We start from the raw sequence: 21,742 nt of genomic DNA, 5'->3' as shown, positions 1-21,742 counted from the left end.
TAAATAGATAATATTACCATATTATTATAATGTCATAAAAATGTGAGAATAGTCATAAAATTACAAGAATAAATTCATAATAATATGAACATATACTCCACTTATTTTTTCAGTCTGCTTGATCTGGGACCAATTTTGCACCACAAGCAGGCGACTGCGAAATTATGATTTTAATTCTCTAACAGTATTGTATTCCTCTTGTGATTTATTTTGTATTTTTTTTCACCATGACCCCAATGCTCCATCATATTTCACATGCTTTAGTTGCAATGAAATTATATTTAAAGCCATCCGTGCCTCTGCACTCCCTTGACTATCCGTTAACTTTCTCAGAACATCGCAAACACTAAACAAGCCCCATTTCTGTGCGTTTGTGAGACGCAGCGTTTCAGGTTGCACATGTTGATATTCTCCACCGACTCCGTTAATGACAAATTATCCTCTCTCCACCTGATGTCACCGCTTGCTTCAGCAGTCTGGTCTCCAGATGCTCATTACTCGCCGTGAAAGCAAGGTTCTTTACAGGCCCGGGGCTCTTGCGAGAGCGCTGCGAGACCTCTGCTGAACCGAGCAAATCTCTGTAAAATCGTGAAAAAGCCGGGAACAATCTGAACAATAGCCTGATAACGCACTCTCCCACAGCCTGGAGTGTCCCCCATCTCCTCTGCTTCATAAAAACTTTATTCAGCCAATCTCTTAAAAACCGAGACAAGAACAGCCCATTTCACCAGCAGGAAGTTCAATATCTCCGTGCAAGGCATCTCACGAGCGACAAGAAAAATCTGGCAATGAAAGTGAAATCCTATTAAATCTTTCAGCGAAAGCCTTCCATAAATAATGCGAGGGGAAGTGTTCTGGCTTTTTGCTGAAACGCAACGGCGTCCACTTCTGTAGGGAAGCTATTGTTAGTCGGCCACCTCCGTCACGTCTGCGCCAGATTTGAGGAAGGGGGAAAATCTATTTTCAGTCATTTTAGCCTTACTGTGCATGTTTCCCAGCTTGTTAAACACACACTGGGTTTTGCACGCACCGAGATGCACCAAAGCATCAGCCGGTGAGCTGCGTTGGTCAATTTTCATCTTCAACGCTGATCTTTTTCCAATTCTTGAACAAAAAAAACAACAACCCTCTTCGGTGAGGAAGTTGACGCAGGCAGAAGCTGCGTATTAAAGAATGCAACAGGGTTCATACACATTTCAAAATGTCTGTATTTTCCGGATTGAAGTGTTTAAATTTTATTCGGATGTTCTTACAGCATCGTTGACATTTTACTAAAAAATATCAACTTTTCTATATTTTTGATTTTTGGTTTGATATGGAGCCATTTTACTTTGGCATTTGGACCCACATCGATCAGAAAATTTCCAAACTGGATTGTCTCACACTAAATACAGATTCTTCAAAGAATAGTCTCAGAACTTTGCACTTAAAAATAATTTGCATAAGATTAAGAAAAAATCTTTTTGCATTTCATCTACCACTACTTACAGACTCAATTTAAGGTTTTCTGGAGTCCAAAAAAGTAGAGCAATGATTATTTCTTTGATTTGCAAATGAGTGTGTGGGTCATTTGGACAGCCAGTCAAAATTTTTAAAAACCTACAGAAAAAAAATCAATCATTCGACATGTATGTTTCATATCAGAAATAAGACATGTCAGTGGAATATATGGAGCAAATTTTTTACCCCTCTAGAATCTCACACTTAAAAAGAAACTTCTTTACAGGGAAAGGTCAGACATTTTTTTGAATGGGTCTCTGTGAAGAGGCTTAAGAAGAGTTCCACCTAATCGGCAGTAGATAACTCTCTTTGTGACCGCACCTTAAAGGAACGGGAAGCAGGGGACGGTCTGAGCCAGTCGGGGACAAAGGATGATTTATTTTAAGCTGATCTCAATTATGTTGTAGCGCCTCAAACACATAAAAGAGTAACACTGCCACATTGGATAGATATTTACGGTGAAGACGGAGGCAGTTTGTGGCCCATGACGATCACCTTCTCGTGGAAATTACACAGTGCAGAACTGAGTTTGTTCGGAGCTTCTACCTATCAAGGCTGCGTGAAATCTGCATGCAACTCCCGGAGCTGCAGGAAAAGGATGACGTCATTCTTTCCCTGCAGATGTAGGTTTTCACAGCTTGCTCTCCATATCTTGGCAGAACTCTCGTCTCATGCGGCGTCCAACAACCATTTATGTCCACGTTTCACAGGCCATACTGCGCTAAAGGTGTACGTTGCTAACATGTAGTGATGGGTCTGGCAACACTGATGCGTCGGAGCGTGCGTCAAGCCTGTAGACAAAACCTCGCGTCTGTGTGTGTATTACTTTCAGCAAGTCACGTGACCAATACGGGAACTGTTTTGAAATTACACTGAAGATAGGACATAATGCAATATATAATATTCAAATACAATGACTTTTATCTTATTGTATAGACTAGGTCATCAAATCAGTCTGTCAACTACGTTGCATGTAGGGATTTTTAATGTCCAGCAGGTGTCAGTATTCAGTGACACGGTGTCAACACAGTTTTGCTTTGGGTCGAAACGCTTCATGACGCCTCATTGACCCAAAACTACTAACATGAGACGACCAACTGAAATGTAAATGGTACTCATTAGGTGCCTTTCCATTAGAAATGTGTGCAAAAATTTTGCAAAAAACAATTCCACATTCGAGGTGTTTCCATTAAGTGAGAAACGCGACTCATGCGCGTTGACGTTTGTTCACGCAATAAGTTATTGAAAACATGAAGCGCCATCATTCTCCGACTACTTCCTGCTGTCTTCTTCTTCTCAGTTTACGACAGCGAGAACGTCTGGTGGTTGATTATGACTCGGGTGTAAAAAAGTGTTTTGCCAAATAAACCAATTTAATTCCAACCAAAAAGTAAAACTAATTCAAGCACCAAAATGTGTGATTGAAAAACAGGATTTTTTTTTCAAAATGGCTGTGTTTCTAATAAACAAATTAATTTTCAAAAAGTCAAATTGTGCAATTGTGTGGATAATGGAAATGCACCCACTGTGTCAAAAAAATAAAGCAAAATCCCTCCCGTCTGTCCCACATAGACTGGCATCGCTTCTCATTTGAATGCAAATAATTATCATTAACGACAGAAAAACTAGATCAAATTTTAAATGCCGTGAACGATAGTTCTTCAGTGGGAAAGTGGAAAAATTGGCCGCAAATATTTCATCAATGCACCTCTAACACACACACAAAACAGCTTGCAGCATATAAAAAAAAATTGCTTTATCCTCTTTCAGCCTCCTTAACTGAGAAATCAGTAAACCTCCAAATGAAAATAAACAGATTTATAAAGTTGATCTCCAAACAAATGGGAAAAAACCAAATAGCGTTTACAAAGCAGTTACAAGATGACTGACCTCTCTCGCAGGTGCTGTCCCAGAAGCCCGTTCCGGTGCAGTCGCAGATAAACCTGTTCCATCCCTCCTTGCACGCGCCGCTGTTCTTGCAGGGGCTGCTGTCGCACTGCTTCCCCGTCATCTTGCTGCACGACGACTTGATGCCCGTCGCGTTCTGCGACTGCGAGATCTGCCGGATGTCCTTGCTGCGTCCGTCGATGAACAGGTCCCGGATGCAGCCCACGTAGCCGTAGTCAAGCATAGCGGTCCAGAGCTCGGTAGGGAGCACCAAGCCCGCCCGGCTGTCTGGCAAACCTCCCAGGTAAAGGTCGCCTTCCAAGTCCAAGATCTCGTTTTCCCCGCTGGCCGTGAAAGGGGTCCGGCGGCTGTTCACCGAGATGATGCCTGGGTGGAAGAGAAGCGATTATTATTCCTTTTTTGCTCAATTTGTCTTAAATCAAATATCGTTTGCTGTAGTCTCCTCGCTCCCCCAAACCATTACTTTTCATATTTCGACTCTTCAACTTTAGGCCAGAGGTGTTCAATGGTTTTCCCAAAGAATTAAACCAAAGCAGAGCGGCACCTGGAGGTGCAAAATGGTGTGATGATGAGAGCACAGCGCTTTGCTCTGACGGTGCCGAACCGTCATCTTCACAGATGGTGCTGCAAACCCATTTCTGGAAACCATGACTTGCTTTGATCGCTGAAAACTCTACTTCAGGGAACCCCTAATGAGTCCCAAAACCACAGAAGAGAAACAACATAAGAATAAATAATTGCACACTATTTCTTTGCGTCAGGCGACCAGTTCCTGCATTTGTTTCGCTGGTTTGTTGGAAGTCTCTATTCAGTCAAACTGTAAAATTTGCCTTGCAAAAATATTTCTGGAGGAAGTCCACTAGAATTCTTTGCTCTCTTTTTTGTTTGAATGTATTAACAAATTCAAAAAAAGATACTTACTTGACTTTTCTAGGATTCAAGAGGAAAAAACAAAAAACATTTAAGCCCAAAGAGAGACAGTGTGGATTTTAGGAACATTCAGCTCCGTTCTTCTGACCATATAAAGTACACGAAATGCAGTTATTTAGGTATGATCTAAAGAACTTCTTTTGTGGAAATGCATTTTGTTGCCCAGGCACGGTGTTTTGAGTCAGTGTATGATTGTTGGCAAAATAGAAAATACACCAGTTGGTTGTATTTTTTTTCATTTCTGTCAACATTCATTTTATTACCAGATATAACAGGTCGCGCAATTTCAGTCTACGGAATGTTTCCCAAAAATCTGAGGCACCAGATTTTTGGGAAATATTGAGATGGTTTTGTTTTGCTGAATGGGTAGCAGGCCTTTGTGTTTATTTTTGAAAACGCTCTCATGGACGCATTTTTTTGCCAAATCTCTCTTCTATTGTTGAATCATGAACACTGGCCTCAGACGACAAGAGAGAGGCCCTGTTTTTCAGGGCTCTTTTGTGAATCTTATTTTGATGCACTGGAGTCCAACATCCCAGGAAATTGCTTTGGAGCCCTTTCCCAGCCTGAAAAACGTCAATAACTAATACTTCTCCACAGTCCCTGAGTCCTTTAGATTGGGACTATGAGGTGTTACTTTTGGAGATCTTGGAGGCTTGTTTTCCAAATCTTTACAAAATCTTTTTCCATCATGTATCTAAAAAAAAATCCGCATTTAGACAAAAAACTCATGCAGTGAGCATAGAGAGCCTGTAGGAGGTGGTGAAAGTTTGAACAGGTTTTGATCCACAGGAATGTTTGCCACAATCCTTTGACTGTACAAAGGCGCAATCTGCATATCTTCAATGCCGACATCAATATTTCAAAATCCAGTCCACTGTCATTGTGAAAACTGAACCTGAACATGAACGATGACGTGACTGCCATCATTTCCTTATGCTTTGGATTTAACTTTGTCGGTTTGTCCATCCAAACCATTGTTACCATGTGAACAAGATGCCAAAACATTTGTGTTTCACTGTCCTGGCGTTGTGGCGTTAAACGGGCTCTTGGCCTACCAAATGTCACAGATTCTAGTCAAGGATTTCTTGAAGTGTCTGGGTGTGGCTAGTGGAACGCCACAAACAATGTGAATATGCTCAGTTAAATCATGATTTAAAAAGGGAGGCATTTCATTGACTTACATGGGGTCAGGTTAGTTCGGATACCTTTTTTTCCTTAAATGAAATCTGAAAAGAGCCTTTTGTGTCGACTTATGTCATCTTTGTTCGATGCTGAAATTTGCTTCACAGGTTCAGATGTGCCAGTGTGACAAGTAATGAAAGCGCAGGTATATTCTTAGAAGACAGATGTCTGGGCCTGAATTACTTTCATGAGTTTTGCCTTGTAGTTGTTATATCTTAACTGTCACCTGAAATATTTCACTTTTTTTCTTTTTTAAATAGAAACAGATGTATTATTCAGCAGGCAGACTCTGCTTGTATCACGTAACCTATGCTGTATAGAGTATCTTCTTCAGCCTCCATTGAGGTCAAAAGCATATGGTATAGGAGATAAAGAAAAAGATCTCTTTTCTCTCCCCTCACAGCCTACCATTAGCTTGCACGAGAACAGTGAAATATGAGTTCCCAAATATTACATTCATCTTCCAGCGCGGCAGAAACCAAGCTCTTTGTGGACATGAAATTTAATTTACCCAGACTCCTTATTAGCATTTCACTCATGCCACAAGTGTGATTATGCCTGTTCTTAACCATCTCTCAGTCTGCTATCCATTTATCTGTCTCATTCCTCTTTTTCCCAGCGAGGAAATCCAACTTTCTGCTCCGCTATCGCACTTGGGGGCTGTGCCGGTGATTAATCAAAGCAGCGAGCTCTGACACACGGCTAAATTGGCTGCTCCAACCTGATATATAACGCGGCAACTAACACAACCATGTTCTCTGGAGGATCTCTCCTAATGCAGAGGTTGTATTGAGTCTGGAGCTTAAGGCGAGAGACGTTCCAACCCCTGTTCGCCAATGCAATCTTCCTCAAACACAAAAATAGAAGGGGCTCGGCGTCTATTTAGAGAAGAAAAGAAGTTTACCCTGGTAATAAATCATTTTGAGCCATCTATCTCTATTAAAGCTTTATAACATTCTATGGTTGGGAATCCCAGGAAGCTAAAACAAGCAAGTGCATAATAGCTTTAGTGAGTGCTGTGCAAGGGAAAATGTTTCCAGTAATTTCATAGTAACTGCTTAATGTGCAGCAGTGGTTCAAAGTTTCGACAAGATAATACATTTTTGTGTCTGCAAGCTTCAGTTTTTTGTTACGGTTTGGTTGTTAGATGTTTAAACCATATAATCAGATTAAAATAATATATTCATGCTTTGGATACGGATCATTATTGACTGATAAAAACATCTGACAGCTGTCTGATGTAACTGTTATTTAAAGAAATATGTTTTGTCCATATTTTTTTTTAAATAGTCACTATGTCGTGACAGTGTAATATGATACACATAATCGGTGAAAAAGATTGAGCTCCTCTGCCTTCTCCAATGCTAGCGACCTAAATGCACAGCGCGTCAGAAAAAACAACAACAATCAAACCCATGAGGAAGGACTTAGCGCTGTCAATTATGCTACAGCTTCTTCCTGTCAGCAGAACCTGCCATGAATGCTCAGGCTAAGCACAGCCAACAATAATGGTGGATGAACGGTTTCCCTGTAATGGTAAGTTGTTTCTCCACCATTAGCACACTGAGCAGCGCATATCTGAGGTTGATTGACAGCTTAAGACTCTCCTCCTGGCCCTGATTGGTTGGTTTTGACCAAAAGTGGTTCATTTCTTCAGATGCCAATAGTAGCCAAGGGAGACGGTGGAAGGCTTTAATCTTTTCACACATTATTTGCCTCATATTATACTGTGATGACACGATGATGGTTTTTACCAAAATTTAAAAGAAAAAACCCCCCAACGTGTTTTTGAAAAAGTTACATACCGTGACTCTAAATCCTGATAAGTGCACAACAACCCGCTACTTTATTGTTTTCAGCTTACCAGAGCGACCGTCCCTCTGGATGTCCACGTGGTGCCAGGCCCCGTCACTGACTTTAGCCTGAGTGGCCTTGACCTTGATGGTCCCAGAGCCCATGTCCAGAAGAAGGTACAGCCCTCCATCTAGCAGCTCCACCGCAAAGAAGTCCACCTTGTTGTTCTTCTGGCCCTTGGCGTCGCGCCGGTTTTGCGGTTTGCCGTGGGTGAAGAGTATCAACCCGTTGGGTTCCGAAGTGCGGAAGTCAAAGGATATGGAGCCGACGCGCTTGGTGTTCCACTTGGGCAAGGCCAGGAAGGAGTCGGGGGTCTCGAAGTTGATCGGGTCGAGCGTGGGAACGTTTTCGCACTTGAAAACCACGTCTCCTTGGAGCTTCATCTTAGGGTCAACGATGCGGGCCAGGCGAGAGAGCTCCAGTCGGATGTCGTTGTTCTTGTACACCACCTGAGGCGCGGAGAGAAAAACAAACAAAACCAGAAAGGAGAAACGTAAAACGACTCGAGCTCATGAACGGCAAGCTGAAAACCTGGTGCGAGGAGCGTTTTCCCTTAATAATCTTTCAGTGCAGTCATGAGCGAAAACTTAATCTCTCTCTATAAATGAATTGAACTCCATTGCCAACTGTGATATTATGGAATCACGCTCTGGTATTATTAGACGTTGCAGATGTGAGGACAGCCGGATCGATAAAACTAATATCTTCGAGGATTTGTTTGTCTCAGTGATCTATTTCAGCTTCAATTTATTCAAGATGGAAAAAAAAAAAGATTGTAAACAAATGCAGGAGTGCGTTTCTGTTCGATTGAACATCTACTCACAGAGTGAAGTGATGGCTAAATTATTGGTGAGTCATTCTTTGCGAGGCCAGGAAAAACAAAACAAAACAAAACAAACAACAACCACCAAAAAATAAAAGAGTTTGCAAATTGAAAGTGAAGGCCCACGGGAAATTCATGACTCCCGGAGAATATTGCCGTTAACTCACAATAAATTCACACCGACCCTATACTCATTCACAGAAGAAATCAGCATCATATGCAAGTCAAATACAACAAAACACCAAAGAAGAAATGGAGAAAAATAGCATCAAATTGGAATCCACTGATGCAGAAAATTAATATCCCACCACCACTGTTTTTTTTTCTTTTTTTTTTCTCTGAAAACAGTCGGGCTTTTTCTGGTATGTAGGGCAGAGTTTGTACAGGAAGTGACAACACTGTTAGGAAGAGCACAGCTGTCGGCAAACAGATTTTACTGCTGTGGGATTACTGGTAATCCTAGAAGATTTGTCATTAGATCGACACAAGTGACCCCTATTTCTGAAGTGGACTCATGAGGCAGGGGCCAGACAGAGAGAGGAGGAGAAATAAGGAAGAGATTAATTGGGATGCATCGACCTAATATTGATGTTCATATTGGTGCCGATATTGAGGGTGTCAGTGACAGTGTGCCCAATCCATAAGGATGGATCGAGTCACTCTAATTCTTTGTATGCTGAGCTATATCATGCTTTAATATTATTTAACATCATATTTATAATTCCTAATTGCACTTTCTGAACCATTTGAAAGAAGAATTGTTACGGTTTATTTTGACTGGTGTCAAACATGTCAGTTTTTCTATTATTTATCTTACTTTGGTTGTTTTTCTCCTGCTGAAAAAATGTGTTGTTTTTCATGTTTGTACTGGAGCAGAATTATCTCAAATTTGTGATTCAATACATTTATGTCTGTGTTTAAAAAAAAACAAAAAACAAGAACAAAAAAAAAAAAACATTTCAAGTCATTTCAGCTTGTTTTTGTTTTTTCTGTATCGGGTTGGAATCAGCCAATACTAAACCTCGGGTATTGGTATCATAAGTGGAAAAAGAGGGGATCAGTGCATCTCTAAATGTCAAGAGAAGTCAATACAAGTATTAACATTTTTTTTTTTTTTTTTGTCGATTGAGCTGTGTGGATCTTTAGTGTTGTGTGTTTTGTATTGGCATCTTTTAACTGCGCTGGAAGAAGTCCGAACCCGATTTTTCTGTGGTCGAACAACAAGGTTGTCCTGTAAAGAATGAACAAGTCTTGGTCTTTATTTCATCTGGATATTTGATGATACTGTTCCCGTGAAATGGTAGCAGAGCTCACTTCTGCCGTAGCCTGGCCCTTTAAGCAACGCCCACAATGTTTCTGCAGAGTTCAGGTGGGAAGTTAAGTGGATCTGTGTCCTGCTACGGTACTCCATTGGCTCCAAGTTTTAACCCAGCTGGCCCAAAATGTGCCCCTCAGGTGGATTGAAATGGGTCAGGATGTTCTAATACGAACCGGGAATCACATAAATCCATGTCTACCATAAGCCAGAAACAGCTGAAACAGCAGTATCTTTGTCTGCAGTGAATCCACTTTTATATTAGCATTACCTGACAGAACACCAACCAAGAGTGAAACACCTCAACACCCTGAATACAAATTTCTCTATAGAAATAATGACATGGAGTATGTTTATATCACTGGCTGGCTGTTTCTGACCGAGCTGAGTAATTCTCAGGGCCGCAGATTTTACTCATGCAGGGCCGTCCAAGGCTATATGAGGCCTTGAGCAGAATTTGACTTGGGGGCGTCCTTCTTGCAGCGCGTCTAAACGCTTCTAGATTTAGTGAAATCTCATCGATTAACGTTTGTTAGTTGTCACCTTTTGACACACGTTAGATGTGTTGTGCAGAAACGGTTTACTGGGGTTCAGCCTTGAATAATTTCACAGGAGGTGTCAACACTTCTGAACAGGACAGGTGTTAAAGAGGCTCTGGGTGTGAGGCTGGGGCATCACACTGCTACCAGACTCTACTGGTGTGTTTGGTAGAAAATAATAGTTGTGTGTGTGTAACACTGCTAATGTGCGCTGTCCTAAACTTTTCCCCAAATGTTGTTGTTTCACACAGGGAGGCGGATTGAAGATTTAACTGCAGTGGTTTGTCTGGTCCTGCTCCTTTCTGAAGAGACCAGCATCAACTTTCCCTGTATTGTGGTCACTATATTCAATGGACTTCACCTGCCAGCCTTCCATCCCCTCTGGCATTAACCACCCTTTCACAGATTTGACAAAATTTATGGTTTTGACATCTGAATCCTCCTACAATAGGTTCAGTTGTGGACATGCCATCAAACTGTCCAATCCACCTTTGCTTCTAGTTCCTATCCTTCCACTTTCATCAAACCAAAACGAAGGGCAGAAGGCTTATTGCCTGCCATTTCTACGTGCCTCTCTGTTGAGATAAGGTTTTTCATTTTACCTAATGGTGGTCATCAGCTGTTGTCTAATTGGAGTGAATACAGCATTAAGACTCTGTGAAGAGCTGGGTAGAGCATGAGAATGAAGGGATTAAAGGATAACAAGTACTCAGGGACTGCTTATGTTTACTGGTGTATAAGTAGATCCATTTCTCAATCCTTTTGCGACAAGTTATCCTGCGGAGCTAAAAATCCATCTGTTTCTCTGCTTTTGTCTATTTATTAATTCAATCTACATTTAACTGTTTGAGTAATTGCGGTCTGATACGGTGCTAACGCGGGACATTGCAAAAAAAATAGTTACATCATTTTGTACACTTTTACAAACACAACAGAAAATATGAAAAATGCTTTCTGGGATTCTATTAAATTTCGCCTCGATTAATACATAATGAGTTTTTAACTATGCTTTATTACATTTTGAAGCCTAATTTTGTGACATTAATTCCACGATGCAGCATCATTACACTATGCGATGTCACAAAACAGAACAAACATTAGAACCCGCACAAACGTATAAACAAACTGTATATCACTGCTGACTTCATCCTGCTTTTGTTCCTTATTAAAACATGTTTGTTATTTACAGCTACAAGTGTGTATATGGGCAAATCAAGGGTGTGCTTTTGTTTTTGACTGGCTCCATGTCTTTAACTCCGTAATTTACCTCAACATGCTAGCTGTGCTGCCAGCAATAATTTCAAGCCAACCAAACAACTGCTGACTTATCTTGATGGAACGTTAGAAAAAATTGTAAACACCTAATATCGCGCTAACAAACAACTGAGAAGTTGTGCTCAACGGCTGAGAAACAAACTTGGCAGGCGTCAAAAGTGCGCAATGGATATAATGCAAAGGAAAATGCAGTTTCTTAACTGTACCGCCCGCTAAGGTAATAGCTTGTATGTATATAAATTGCAATGCCATGGTGTAAAACATGATTCCCTTACTCTGACATTTACTGCCTACACAATCGCTTCAAAGCCAAGCGTGTTTTGTCTCGATGCATTTATACGTTTAGATAAGAAGTCATTTATATTTCACCATCATCCAATTTCAAATTTAAATGCATATCTTCAGAGGGGGGAATTATGCAAAGTATAAGAACGCCTGCCTAATTTCTGAGATCCTTCACAGCCCAGCTTCCTCGTTTCAAGCAGATTTAGTTTATTCCAGCTAATGAACTCCAAATGGAGCTGCAACAGGATCAGTGAAGGGCTGGACTAACTGGCAAAGAGAAATAGCACTCTGGCAAAGAGAAATAGCACTCAAGTTTTTTCTTTTTGTTTTGATGTTTGAAGCGTTGAAACATAAACCATAATATGATATTCCACTTTCGTTTGGCCTTTGAGTTCTCCTGATCTCAAACCAAACAACCAGCCCTGACCCCAAACCTTAACCCTAACCCCGAAATTGAGATCTACTGACAGCTAAACTCACAATTAATATACTTTGAAGGGTCTAGGACTGACCTAAATAATATACTCTATTTTTAGAACTATAATGGAAATGATGGCTCAATTAGTTGAGGGCAGCGTCAGTGAAAGAAATGTTATCAAGCTTTAGGGAGGACTCACATGAAAGGTAGAACGGTGATTTTGGAGACTTTCCAATTTATTGAAATGTGCCTGTAATCGAGCCTCTTGAAAAGCTCGTTTTGAAACATGGTTTATGTAATCACAACATTTCTCACAGTATTTTTTGAAACGAAATGCAGCGCACACAATCTAAGTCGCTACCACCTGCGGTGACAGCAGATCGGAAGAGAAAAACATTACATTGTGTACTTGAGAAAACATGTTTACGTTTCGTCTGGCAAAGCGTTTGTTTGGCCAGACAAGCTTCAATTCTGTAATATTACTAAAGATTAATTAACTGGCATTTCTATTGCAGGTCAATAACAAACCTCCCGAGTGTTTTATGAAAACACAGGCTGGTAAAATTCTCTTGATCCTGTCGGCTGCACATGCTGCAAATTTGAAAACCTAACCTTTACGACTGTTCGGCTTTTGTGCGAGCTAATATGATTTGTTTCTGTTCGTTGCGCTCATTTGCTCCCGCTTTCAGCTAACCGCTCACTCGGAGAAAGCCAAGGCATCGCTTTATAAGTAGCAATTAACCAAGCAACCACTCAGATGAGATCATAGTGCCAAGTCATAAACGGGGATTTCACGCAAAATGCTGCTGGAGCTCTGTAGGTGAAATCTAAACCCTGGCTACCCGTCTCCCTTTCTCTCTCTTCAGTGTGCTTTAACACCTTGTATTCTACATCCAGCATACTTTTCAGACCTCTCTTGGGTGCGAGAACAACATGAATAATACATGAAAAGAGAAGGAGAGGCGCTTTAATGTTTCTCATTTGCTATGAAGAACATTTTACTCACATCTCTGTGCTGGTCACCATACATGTCTTAGGTGTAAAGTTGCTCAGAGACCCTCTGTCTTTGGTTCCAAGACACATCTGGCAAAATTTAACAAACACGGAACTAATATTTATGAAGAGTAAAACCTTACAGCAGGCTTTACAGCCTGCAGGGTTGCTGTGAAAAGAAAAAATCTTTGCAAACAAAGATACGGCCATGTTGTTGTGATATGCACTAATCAAGCATCCCATTTCTGCGTTAGGATCACAATTACATCCGGCCTGTTGCCGGCTGATCGATATCGCAATCGAAAGGATGTCATAAAAGAACCAAAGAGTACTGCGCTTATCATACATATATATATATATATATATATATATATATATATATATATATATATATATATATATATATATATATATATATATATATAAAACACACCTCCATCTTAGGGTTAGTTTATCAACAGCCTTATGGGCCTCATTCGTAATGCCACACACAGGAGGCCTGAAACGACTCCATAAAGCCAAGATGAAGCATCTCTGCTTCCAGGACCGCTCATCGATCCAGCCTTGGTGAGGCTGCGAGGAGAGAGGCGAGAGAAGGGAAAAGGGCAGGTGGGTTGGAGCGCCAAGGAGGCGCACAGGACTCGTAGTATGCAACCACACAACCTAATCTGCTTCAGATCAGTGATCGTGTCCCTTTTGGCCGCGGCTGCAGCTGCTGTCTGTTGCTGATTTAACCCCGGTGTTAATGAAAGGGCTCGGCGATTGCACTGAGGTAAACAGAAGATACGAGAAGGAGAGGCGCTGCAGAGGAGACGGATCGTTCAGATGCACAGATAGATACATGGGAAGCAAATGTCTTCAGTCGCATGCAAGCAACAAGAAAAGAAATGAAACACGGCTAATATTTCAGATTTTTGATTCTGAACTACTTAAAGGGGCAGTAATTTGAGTTTTCAGGCACACTGTGCCAGTTTGTAGCATAATAATATAACTCTGTTACCTTCAATTGTTATATGATTGTCAAATATGACTTAAAATAAATTTGACTTCCTGGTTTAACATTGACTTGAAATTGGGCTTCTGTCCCTTTAAAAACTCCTGCTCTTTCGGAAACTCTGCCTTCAGAAAGTCATTATAACATGGCCTCTCTATTAACCTTTTAGCATGTATTTATCTTTACCAACATTGTGCAAAGAAACAGCTTGTAAAATCAGCTTAGCTGATGCACATTTCCTCCAGGTGTTTGCTAATTGCTGCTGGCTAGTCTGAAGGAGCTGAGTGGGGTGAGTTGGGCTGCTCTGTGAGGTGGGAGCTTGGAAACTGCAGCTCAGAGTTTCCCCATGCTTCTTGAAGGCGGGGTTAGGTCCACCCAGGTGTTTTCCCACCACTAAATGGTTGCCATGGGAGACTCAAGGATTTCCTCAAATCTGATTATAAGAATCAAGGCAACACGGCAGTTATATGTCTGACGAGGAAATGACATAATAAAATGACGCAAAGCTCAAAAACGTCAATTGTACATGATGCTGTTCCTTCAAATATAGAATGCAGTGTCTTGAGGGATATATCTGAATCCATTGACAAGACAACAAACGTCAACTAACAGACTTAAGCTTAAAAAGCAACTAGACATCAAAGAATATGTATATTAATATGGCCCTGCCAAAGTCCAGACCTAAATCCAATTCTTCTGTAGTACAGCCCCATCCAATCAGACTGATTATCTTAAAAATAGCCACGGACAAAATATCCATTGTCGTCCATGTGCAGCTACAGGAAAATACTCAAACTGACGTCTGGGTCTGAATGCAGTGGAATGTGGCTATACAAAATATTCATTTACATATATTAGGTTTATATTGGTAAAACAAATAAGAAATAAAAAAACATCGTGAATCATTTTCCTTTCAAATTCACAGCTAAAACTGCATTGGAATATCACACTGAATCCTATTAAAAATAGATCAAAGTCAAACGTGGTAAACTGGATAAAGGGTAAGGGCTGTGACAGTGTGAGGATATATTTTTGTGATTTGTGTGAAATGAGCCTTTAATTTGACAAAAAAAAAAAAAGAATGGAGCTAAGTTCGTCTAAGCAGGGAGCTTCACTGTTGCCACATGATGCACTGCTCACGACGCCCCCAACCACAAATCCATACACACACACACACCCCACACACACACACACACGCGCAAAGCGTCCCTTTCAATCTGTCACATTAACTTGTCCATGAACTCACTGAGAATGCTGCTGAGGCTGCTGCTCTGCGGCTCAAAACAAAACCCTTTACCCTCCCACCCCTAACTCCAACATCCTTCAGACTCTCAGCTGCAACTTGGCCTTTCATTTCTTTTGAGTTAAAAAAAAAAAAAAATCAGAAACAGAAGAAAAAAACGAAATTGTTTACCCCGTCAGTTACAAAAATCATCTCTGAAATACTTAATGTGCAATATTTCGACTTCCTCCTACATCTACGAGAGAAAAGCCAGTGTTTTCAAGACATGGCGCTCGGCATTCCAAACAGCAGCTGCTTATTTATTCATACTGAATTAGATTAACCGTCCCCAAGAGAGGATGCCGTGATTGGAAGCAAATTCAACTTGTCATCTTTGTAAATTACCTAAAAATGACTTTTGTTCTAAACAAATCACTTCATGATAGACTTTCACCCTTCTGTCGCTGGCAGAATTACAGAGTTGTACATTTTTTTGCTTCTTCCTGGGAATAATACCCAGATACCCAAGTGATTTGCCTTGTTCTGTTGTTTTTTTTTTTTTTTGTTTGTTTTTTTTACACAATTTTCGCCTGATTTGTGAAAGAAAATAATACAACAAAAAACAAACAAACGTTTAGACAGACTTTTATTCTTTCCACATGGCCACAACTACACATGCACATGGCTGAGCGGAGTGTAGACACTTCAGCTTCAGTTATCTGGGTAATTATTTCCACTGACAAATTCCTTATTCAATATAACAAAAACATGTGTATTGTCTTATTCACAATTAAGTGGTTTTAATTGCTAGCTTTCTAACTTTCTGCAGCTGCTAATGAAGCTACAATGCTAAAGCCAAATTGTATGAAAACAGGAAGTTGATGTTTGGCTTGAAAAACTTCATTTCTGCCTTCCTTGATGATAATATGCAATGTTCTTTGCCACTGTAACATTAAGCTGCGATGTCCCTAAATTGCCACAAGGGGGTGTGCAGCTCAAGAAGCCCTCCATTTCCTGAGCTAATTGTTATGTCTCTTGTGTATTTTGGTCCAAAGGCCTCGTGGCGTACCCTGAAGCAGAGGAAAAGTCAAATGAAAACACTCCCTGGTCTGAAATTACTATATGAATTGTTGATCACAGTCTCTACCCGAACTTTTTCTTTATTTGTGTGAGTGCGCTAACAGTGAAAGCTCTCAGGATGGATTGTTGAAATTTAATAACACAGAATTTCATACTTTGCTCAAAACAGAAAGATGGAAACGAGCTCCCATGACACTCACAACACTTCTAGTTACCAGACAAGCACTGATTATTTTTGATTTAGTGTCGCCAAAAGGATTTCATTTTAAGAGGCAGTGAAGGTAATTTCTGAATCTCTATAAGAACACCGGGGTTCCGCTGAGGCCGCAGGCAGAGTACGACCAAACAAACACTCATGTTCCAGCTATAAATAGGGCTCAGAATGGAAGGTAATGATTTTCTTTTGTTTGTTCCACTTGCGCCCACACCAACGCAGCGCTGGTCAAGGCTACAGGCCTCCCAGAGCTCCCAGGTGGGAGAAGTCTGGGAGAACCCAAACCAGTCACCCATGACCCCAATACCCACGCAGGTTCTGGCAGGCACACCCCGGCTCCAACCCATTCGGGCATAAGCCAAAACTCCTTGTGCTATTCTGTCACAATTATGCCCCGACCACCTCAGTCACCAAGGACTCCATGCCACCAGTACCGCAACTTTATCCCCATCCGTAGACCCTTTGGTAATAATGATAAGTGAAGGTGTGGACTTCAAACTTATTTTTTCCTCCTTGCATCCCCTCCACGAGGAGAGTATTGAAAGTGTTAGGACTTTGTTTAGAACAGCCTGCAACATATTGTGTAACTAAACCCACAACGATGTTCCTCAGGACCATTTCATCCACTTTGAAAATCATGTCTTACTCTCGTCTATCTGGCATGCACCTGTCTTTCTCAGTCATCTGCCATCCTCTTTTTGCCAATAATCTACTTCCATTACATTGTTTGCCTCTCACTCATGTGGCTCTTCCTCTTCCTGCCTCTTTTCAAGGCTCTAGTGTTTTCAGAAGGGCCCACAACGAAAAGCACAAGATTGAAGGATGTGGCAACAGTAGGACAGTCCTGTCTGCATTGTGCGGATACTATGCACTTCCTCCTTGAGTGGCTCATTGGTGAAAGAAGGCTAAACACTTGAAAGTGTTGTAATGGTAGTGACAAAACTTTTTTGTAAGAGTCAGATCTTGTCAGGAAGAATAATTAAGTTACAGTGCCTTTGCAAAATCGTTCATGCTACTGAACGTTAATACATTTTATCTTCTTTTTTTTTTGTGTGGGGATTTTGTAAAGTAGAACTTAGTTGTGAAGGTGAAAGAAAGGAAATCATAGCCAGTACATTTTTACTCTACTGCTCCTAATTAGTAATGGCCAATTGAAACTGAGACTCAAGAGCATCTTTCGCAAAAGTGAAGTGAGGTGTCCCACAACAGGAAAACCATTTAAACGTGGGTGACAAACCACAAACAAGGCCATGTGGGTTCTGCTGCTAGTGGAGAAATGTGGCAGCTCAAGGCACGCAGAGCACATTTGTTCCCAATGCAATTGTATTCGACCCACAAGATAATTTCGCATATCTATTATTAATAGCCTACCAGACCAATCAAACTACAAATGCCATAGAGCACTGAAACAGCTACTGCCAGCTATAGAGATCTCCTGAGACGACGCACCAACTCTGCCCCACATCTGGGTGAATGGTTAGCATGTTCAGTAGCTACACACCCATGCCAGCAATTGTTTATGCCGATGGCGATGAACAAGATGGGTTTCCACAGTTCAAAATTTTGGAGTGAAGGGAGTTTTTACCAATAAGGGATACCAAACATGATGTGAGCAGCAGAAACAACAAACATCTCTTTGTTCAAATTGGGGTATTGTGGTGTTTTTGCATGTTCCCTTCCCCTCATTTACCGCCATACATTTCGTATGCTCATCATACAATTCAAATACATGTCTTATAAAAATCCAACTAATTCACTTTTGTGAATATAAAATAAACCTTGCTGGGCTTTTTTTCATTTTGAAGACCTGTGAGGTTTTGGTGCAATGTTTTATCAAATACAACATTTCTTGCAGCCACGTTTGGCCACTCAAATTAAAACATGTTTGAGGTCTCGATGTGCATATGTCCAGGTTCAATGTCCAGCATGATTCACATGCTTTATAAAGCTTCATTTGCAAACTGCTAACAACAGCGTCACAAGCTGTGCAAGTCGATCACACCAAATGAATCGGATATTTGATTGAAAAATAGTAATAATAATAACTATAATGATAATAATGAAACAGTAACCAAGGTAATAAGTCCAACATGAAACGGAGGAGCCAGAAGTCATTAAGAGGAGAAATACAGAAGGAAATACATGAAGGGAAGCTGGTTTGGTAATTACTGGGTGCAAAACAGGTGAGACCAATGAACAACAGGATGAACCTGTGAGGAAAACAGAGCACTGAAGAGCTGAGGGAAAGTTACTGAATGACATGACAAAACCACAAAATGCAACCATGAGAGAAACTCTTTGGCCAAAAGTGACTAAACTCCGTGAAAACAAGGATAATAGAAATGACAGATTACCGACATAAAACAAGAACTTCAGTCCACAAAAAGGGGCAATAACTCATACTAAAAAATCAAAGCCTAAAAGTAGAATTGAACATCAAACCAGGAAGGAGAAATAAAGAAACAGCATTTCCAATTTTCTTTCGATGTCATTATTACGTAGAAAGTTCATCTGCGTCATTTCATCTCAAACATGATGTGTGGAAGAGGATTAGAGCCACTGAAATATTATTTTTCTCAGATTTCTGACCAATGACTGAATTCTGACTTATTCTCAGAATTCTGAGATTAAAGTGTGTATTCCTCTCTCCAATCCGCTCAAATCCTCCTACGTAGCAGTGTGAAGGACTCAAGGATGCCGTTAGCGAGCATTAGTCAACAAATAGCATCAAGATTGACAACAACCTAGTTAAAGTTCGCTTCTAAATACAATTGAGAATCTGAGACAAGTAGGCCTGTCACAATAAACAATAAATCAGTTAAAGATAAATTAAAATGAGTTCAATCATTTTCCTCTGCCTGACTTATAATTTTTCTCTTTCTACAAAAAACTAGAATATAAAAATCTTCAGTTTTTTTTTGTTTTTTTTTTTGGAAGGACAATTTTGTTTTCAAAAAGTTAATAATTAATTGTGTTTGTTTGTTTTTTTTTGTAATTTCTGGATATTTAAAATTTCTTCAAGTTGCAGTCTTAAACGTTCATAAAAATTTTAAGTTGATTAGCCTTTGAGAATGTGTCCTTTCATTACTGCGCCTTCACCTTTGTATTGCTTGGACATTGTCTCCAAGCAACAATGTTACCGTTGATCGTAATCACGTCAGGGACAATTTATCGTCCAGTAAATATTTGTGACTGTGACAGGCCTAGTGGCAAAGCCTCAAAATTGATATTTGCAGACACTCTGCATTCAATCAGACTGAGCTTGATCCATTTAGAAGAACTGCAGTGCACAACCAGTAGAAGTGGACCCTCAACACACAGCAGCTGCAATCACAGGAAAAGACAGTTCTGCAAGGGAATTGAATACCAATGCATGTTCACAATGGAAGACGCTGAAGTTTGCGATTGCAATATGACAAAATGTGGAAAAAAGTTCAAGAGGTACAAAACACTTCAGAGATTAAAGTGAGAGAAATTCTGACTCGCTGTTCTGATTAAAGGAGAGCAGAACATTTAGTCATTTTAACGGCAAACTGAATTGGAAGAAGAAAAAAAAACAAGGGGGGGCAGAAGGGAACGAATACGTTTCGAGGAGCAAAAGCCATCATGCAAATGGATTACGTGTGCAAATATGTGGCAGAGAGTCAAAGAAGATGAAACAATACCTAGAGTAAAACATGATGTGGCATGATCTGGGGAGCAGACAGCATCGCGTCACTCTAATGCAACAACATATGATAAACAGCCAGCGATCAAGCAGCACCACCATGACTCTGGAGTCCTCTGATTTACGTCTGCAAAGTCAAGGGCCAACTCACGCTGAGTCACGCTTCCTTGCATAATATTGGAAGCGCACAAAAGGGAACTAATGCCTATGCAGAGCCAGGGGAAAGTTAGCGAGCGCCTAATGAACACAGCTAAACACTGAGCTGCTAAAGAGCCAGATATTTCCCCCAGGAAGCGACGGGAGCCAAAGCGCAGCTCGGAGGAGAGCGAATATTGAATATCTGCAGCACATCTCTCGGTTTTGCTGGAGGCCAGACTCCAAATTACCGCTAACATCTGGATATGTAAACAGACAACTGGCTGCCGAAGTGCGTGATTTAAATTATGGAAGAACCAAGCGGCTCATTGAAGAGCGCTGCACACGTGTGACCGGGAGGGGAAAAAAAAGAAATAATCAATCTATCCAGCTGGAGGCAATTTTAAAGAAATTGTAAAAGTTAAATGAGAGCTGCGCTAATGATTTTTATTAAACCAGATGTTCTGGGAACTTTTTTTTTTTGATGGCAATCTCTTATGTATCGCAGACGAATCCTTGAAAATGAATGTTTCTTTTACTGTTTGGCCCCAATATTTGTGTTTTGGAGTGAGTGTACGCATACACACATAACACAATTAATATGGCAAATCATGAATAGACAGAAGCGGTGCTGGAATATTGGTGAGAAAGCTTGGATGTGAACTCACTGTGCATCAGTAAGCAGAACACTGGACCACATGACTCCTCCACAGAACTTCCATTAATCATTTGGAGCAAATTAAAACGCTGTGGGATTATTCTAAGGCAAGCAATTAGCCCAAACTTGTGGAGTTTATACAGCTGAGTCTGTTGGAAGCTTTTCTGAACAACACATCACATATTTTAGCTATTGGATGCCAACTAGTCCTTCCAGGATGCAAAAAGGAAGGGAAGACACATTTTTCAAGGATGAAAACTCTATGAAGTAATATTGATCAGGAGGAAGAAATGAATGCTCTTTGCTGCGTTTCTTTATCAATATTTATCGTGATGCAAGCGGTTAAAACGCCAAAGTTTTCATACTCCTTTAAACTTTGCTGTCATTAGCATGTTCTGACCACATACTGTAATTAATTTTATTTTGATTTTATGTGACTGACCAAGACGAAACACAGCCTGAATTCAGCCTCCAGATCAACATTAAGACTTCCAGACAATTCATGTCTATAATTTAAGTGCCATCATTTCATTCCCTTGTTTATATGTAGTTGCCAAGGCCACAGTCACTGGTTTGTATCAATCAGAAAAAGGGTACACACATTTGTCTGATGACATAATGTGGATTCTCTGCTCGGCTTCTTGCTTATTAAGCTGAACGAATATGAAATAAATATGCCAGTATTATAATTTCAAAAAAATAACAGGTAGAAATAGGTTATGATGGAATTGTTTTGACAGCGTCTGT

The 21,742-nt window shown here is 40.5% G+C and overlaps 1 protein-coding gene across 2 annotated transcripts in view; it reads right to left on the bottom strand.

Annotated features, from left to right (window-relative positions):
* Positions 1-21,742, bottom strand: part of nrxn3b (neurexin 3b) — a 348,019-nt gene that overhangs the window by 235,341 nt on the left and 90,936 nt on the right. For both annotated transcript variants that reach the window (XM_055044125.1, XM_055044126.1), the window contains 2 exons: positions 7,388-7,826; positions 3,391-3,774 (listed from right to left, as the gene is read on the bottom strand). In XM_055044125.1, the coding sequence (XP_054900100.1) occupies positions 3,391-3,774; positions 7,388-7,826 (823 nt within the window). The remainder of the gene's footprint in view (positions 1-3,390; positions 3,775-7,387; positions 7,827-21,742) is intronic.

Source organism: Poeciliopsis prolifica, unplaced genomic scaffold, assembly GCF_027474105.1.
Source record: "Poeciliopsis prolifica strain line A6 unplaced genomic scaffold, Auburn_PproV2 SCAFFOLD020, whole genome shotgun sequence".
NCBI classification, from domain to species: domain Eukaryota; kingdom Metazoa; phylum Chordata; class Actinopteri; order Cyprinodontiformes; family Poeciliidae; genus Poeciliopsis; species Poeciliopsis prolifica.
This window is presented reverse-complemented; position numbering and strand designations above follow the sequence as displayed.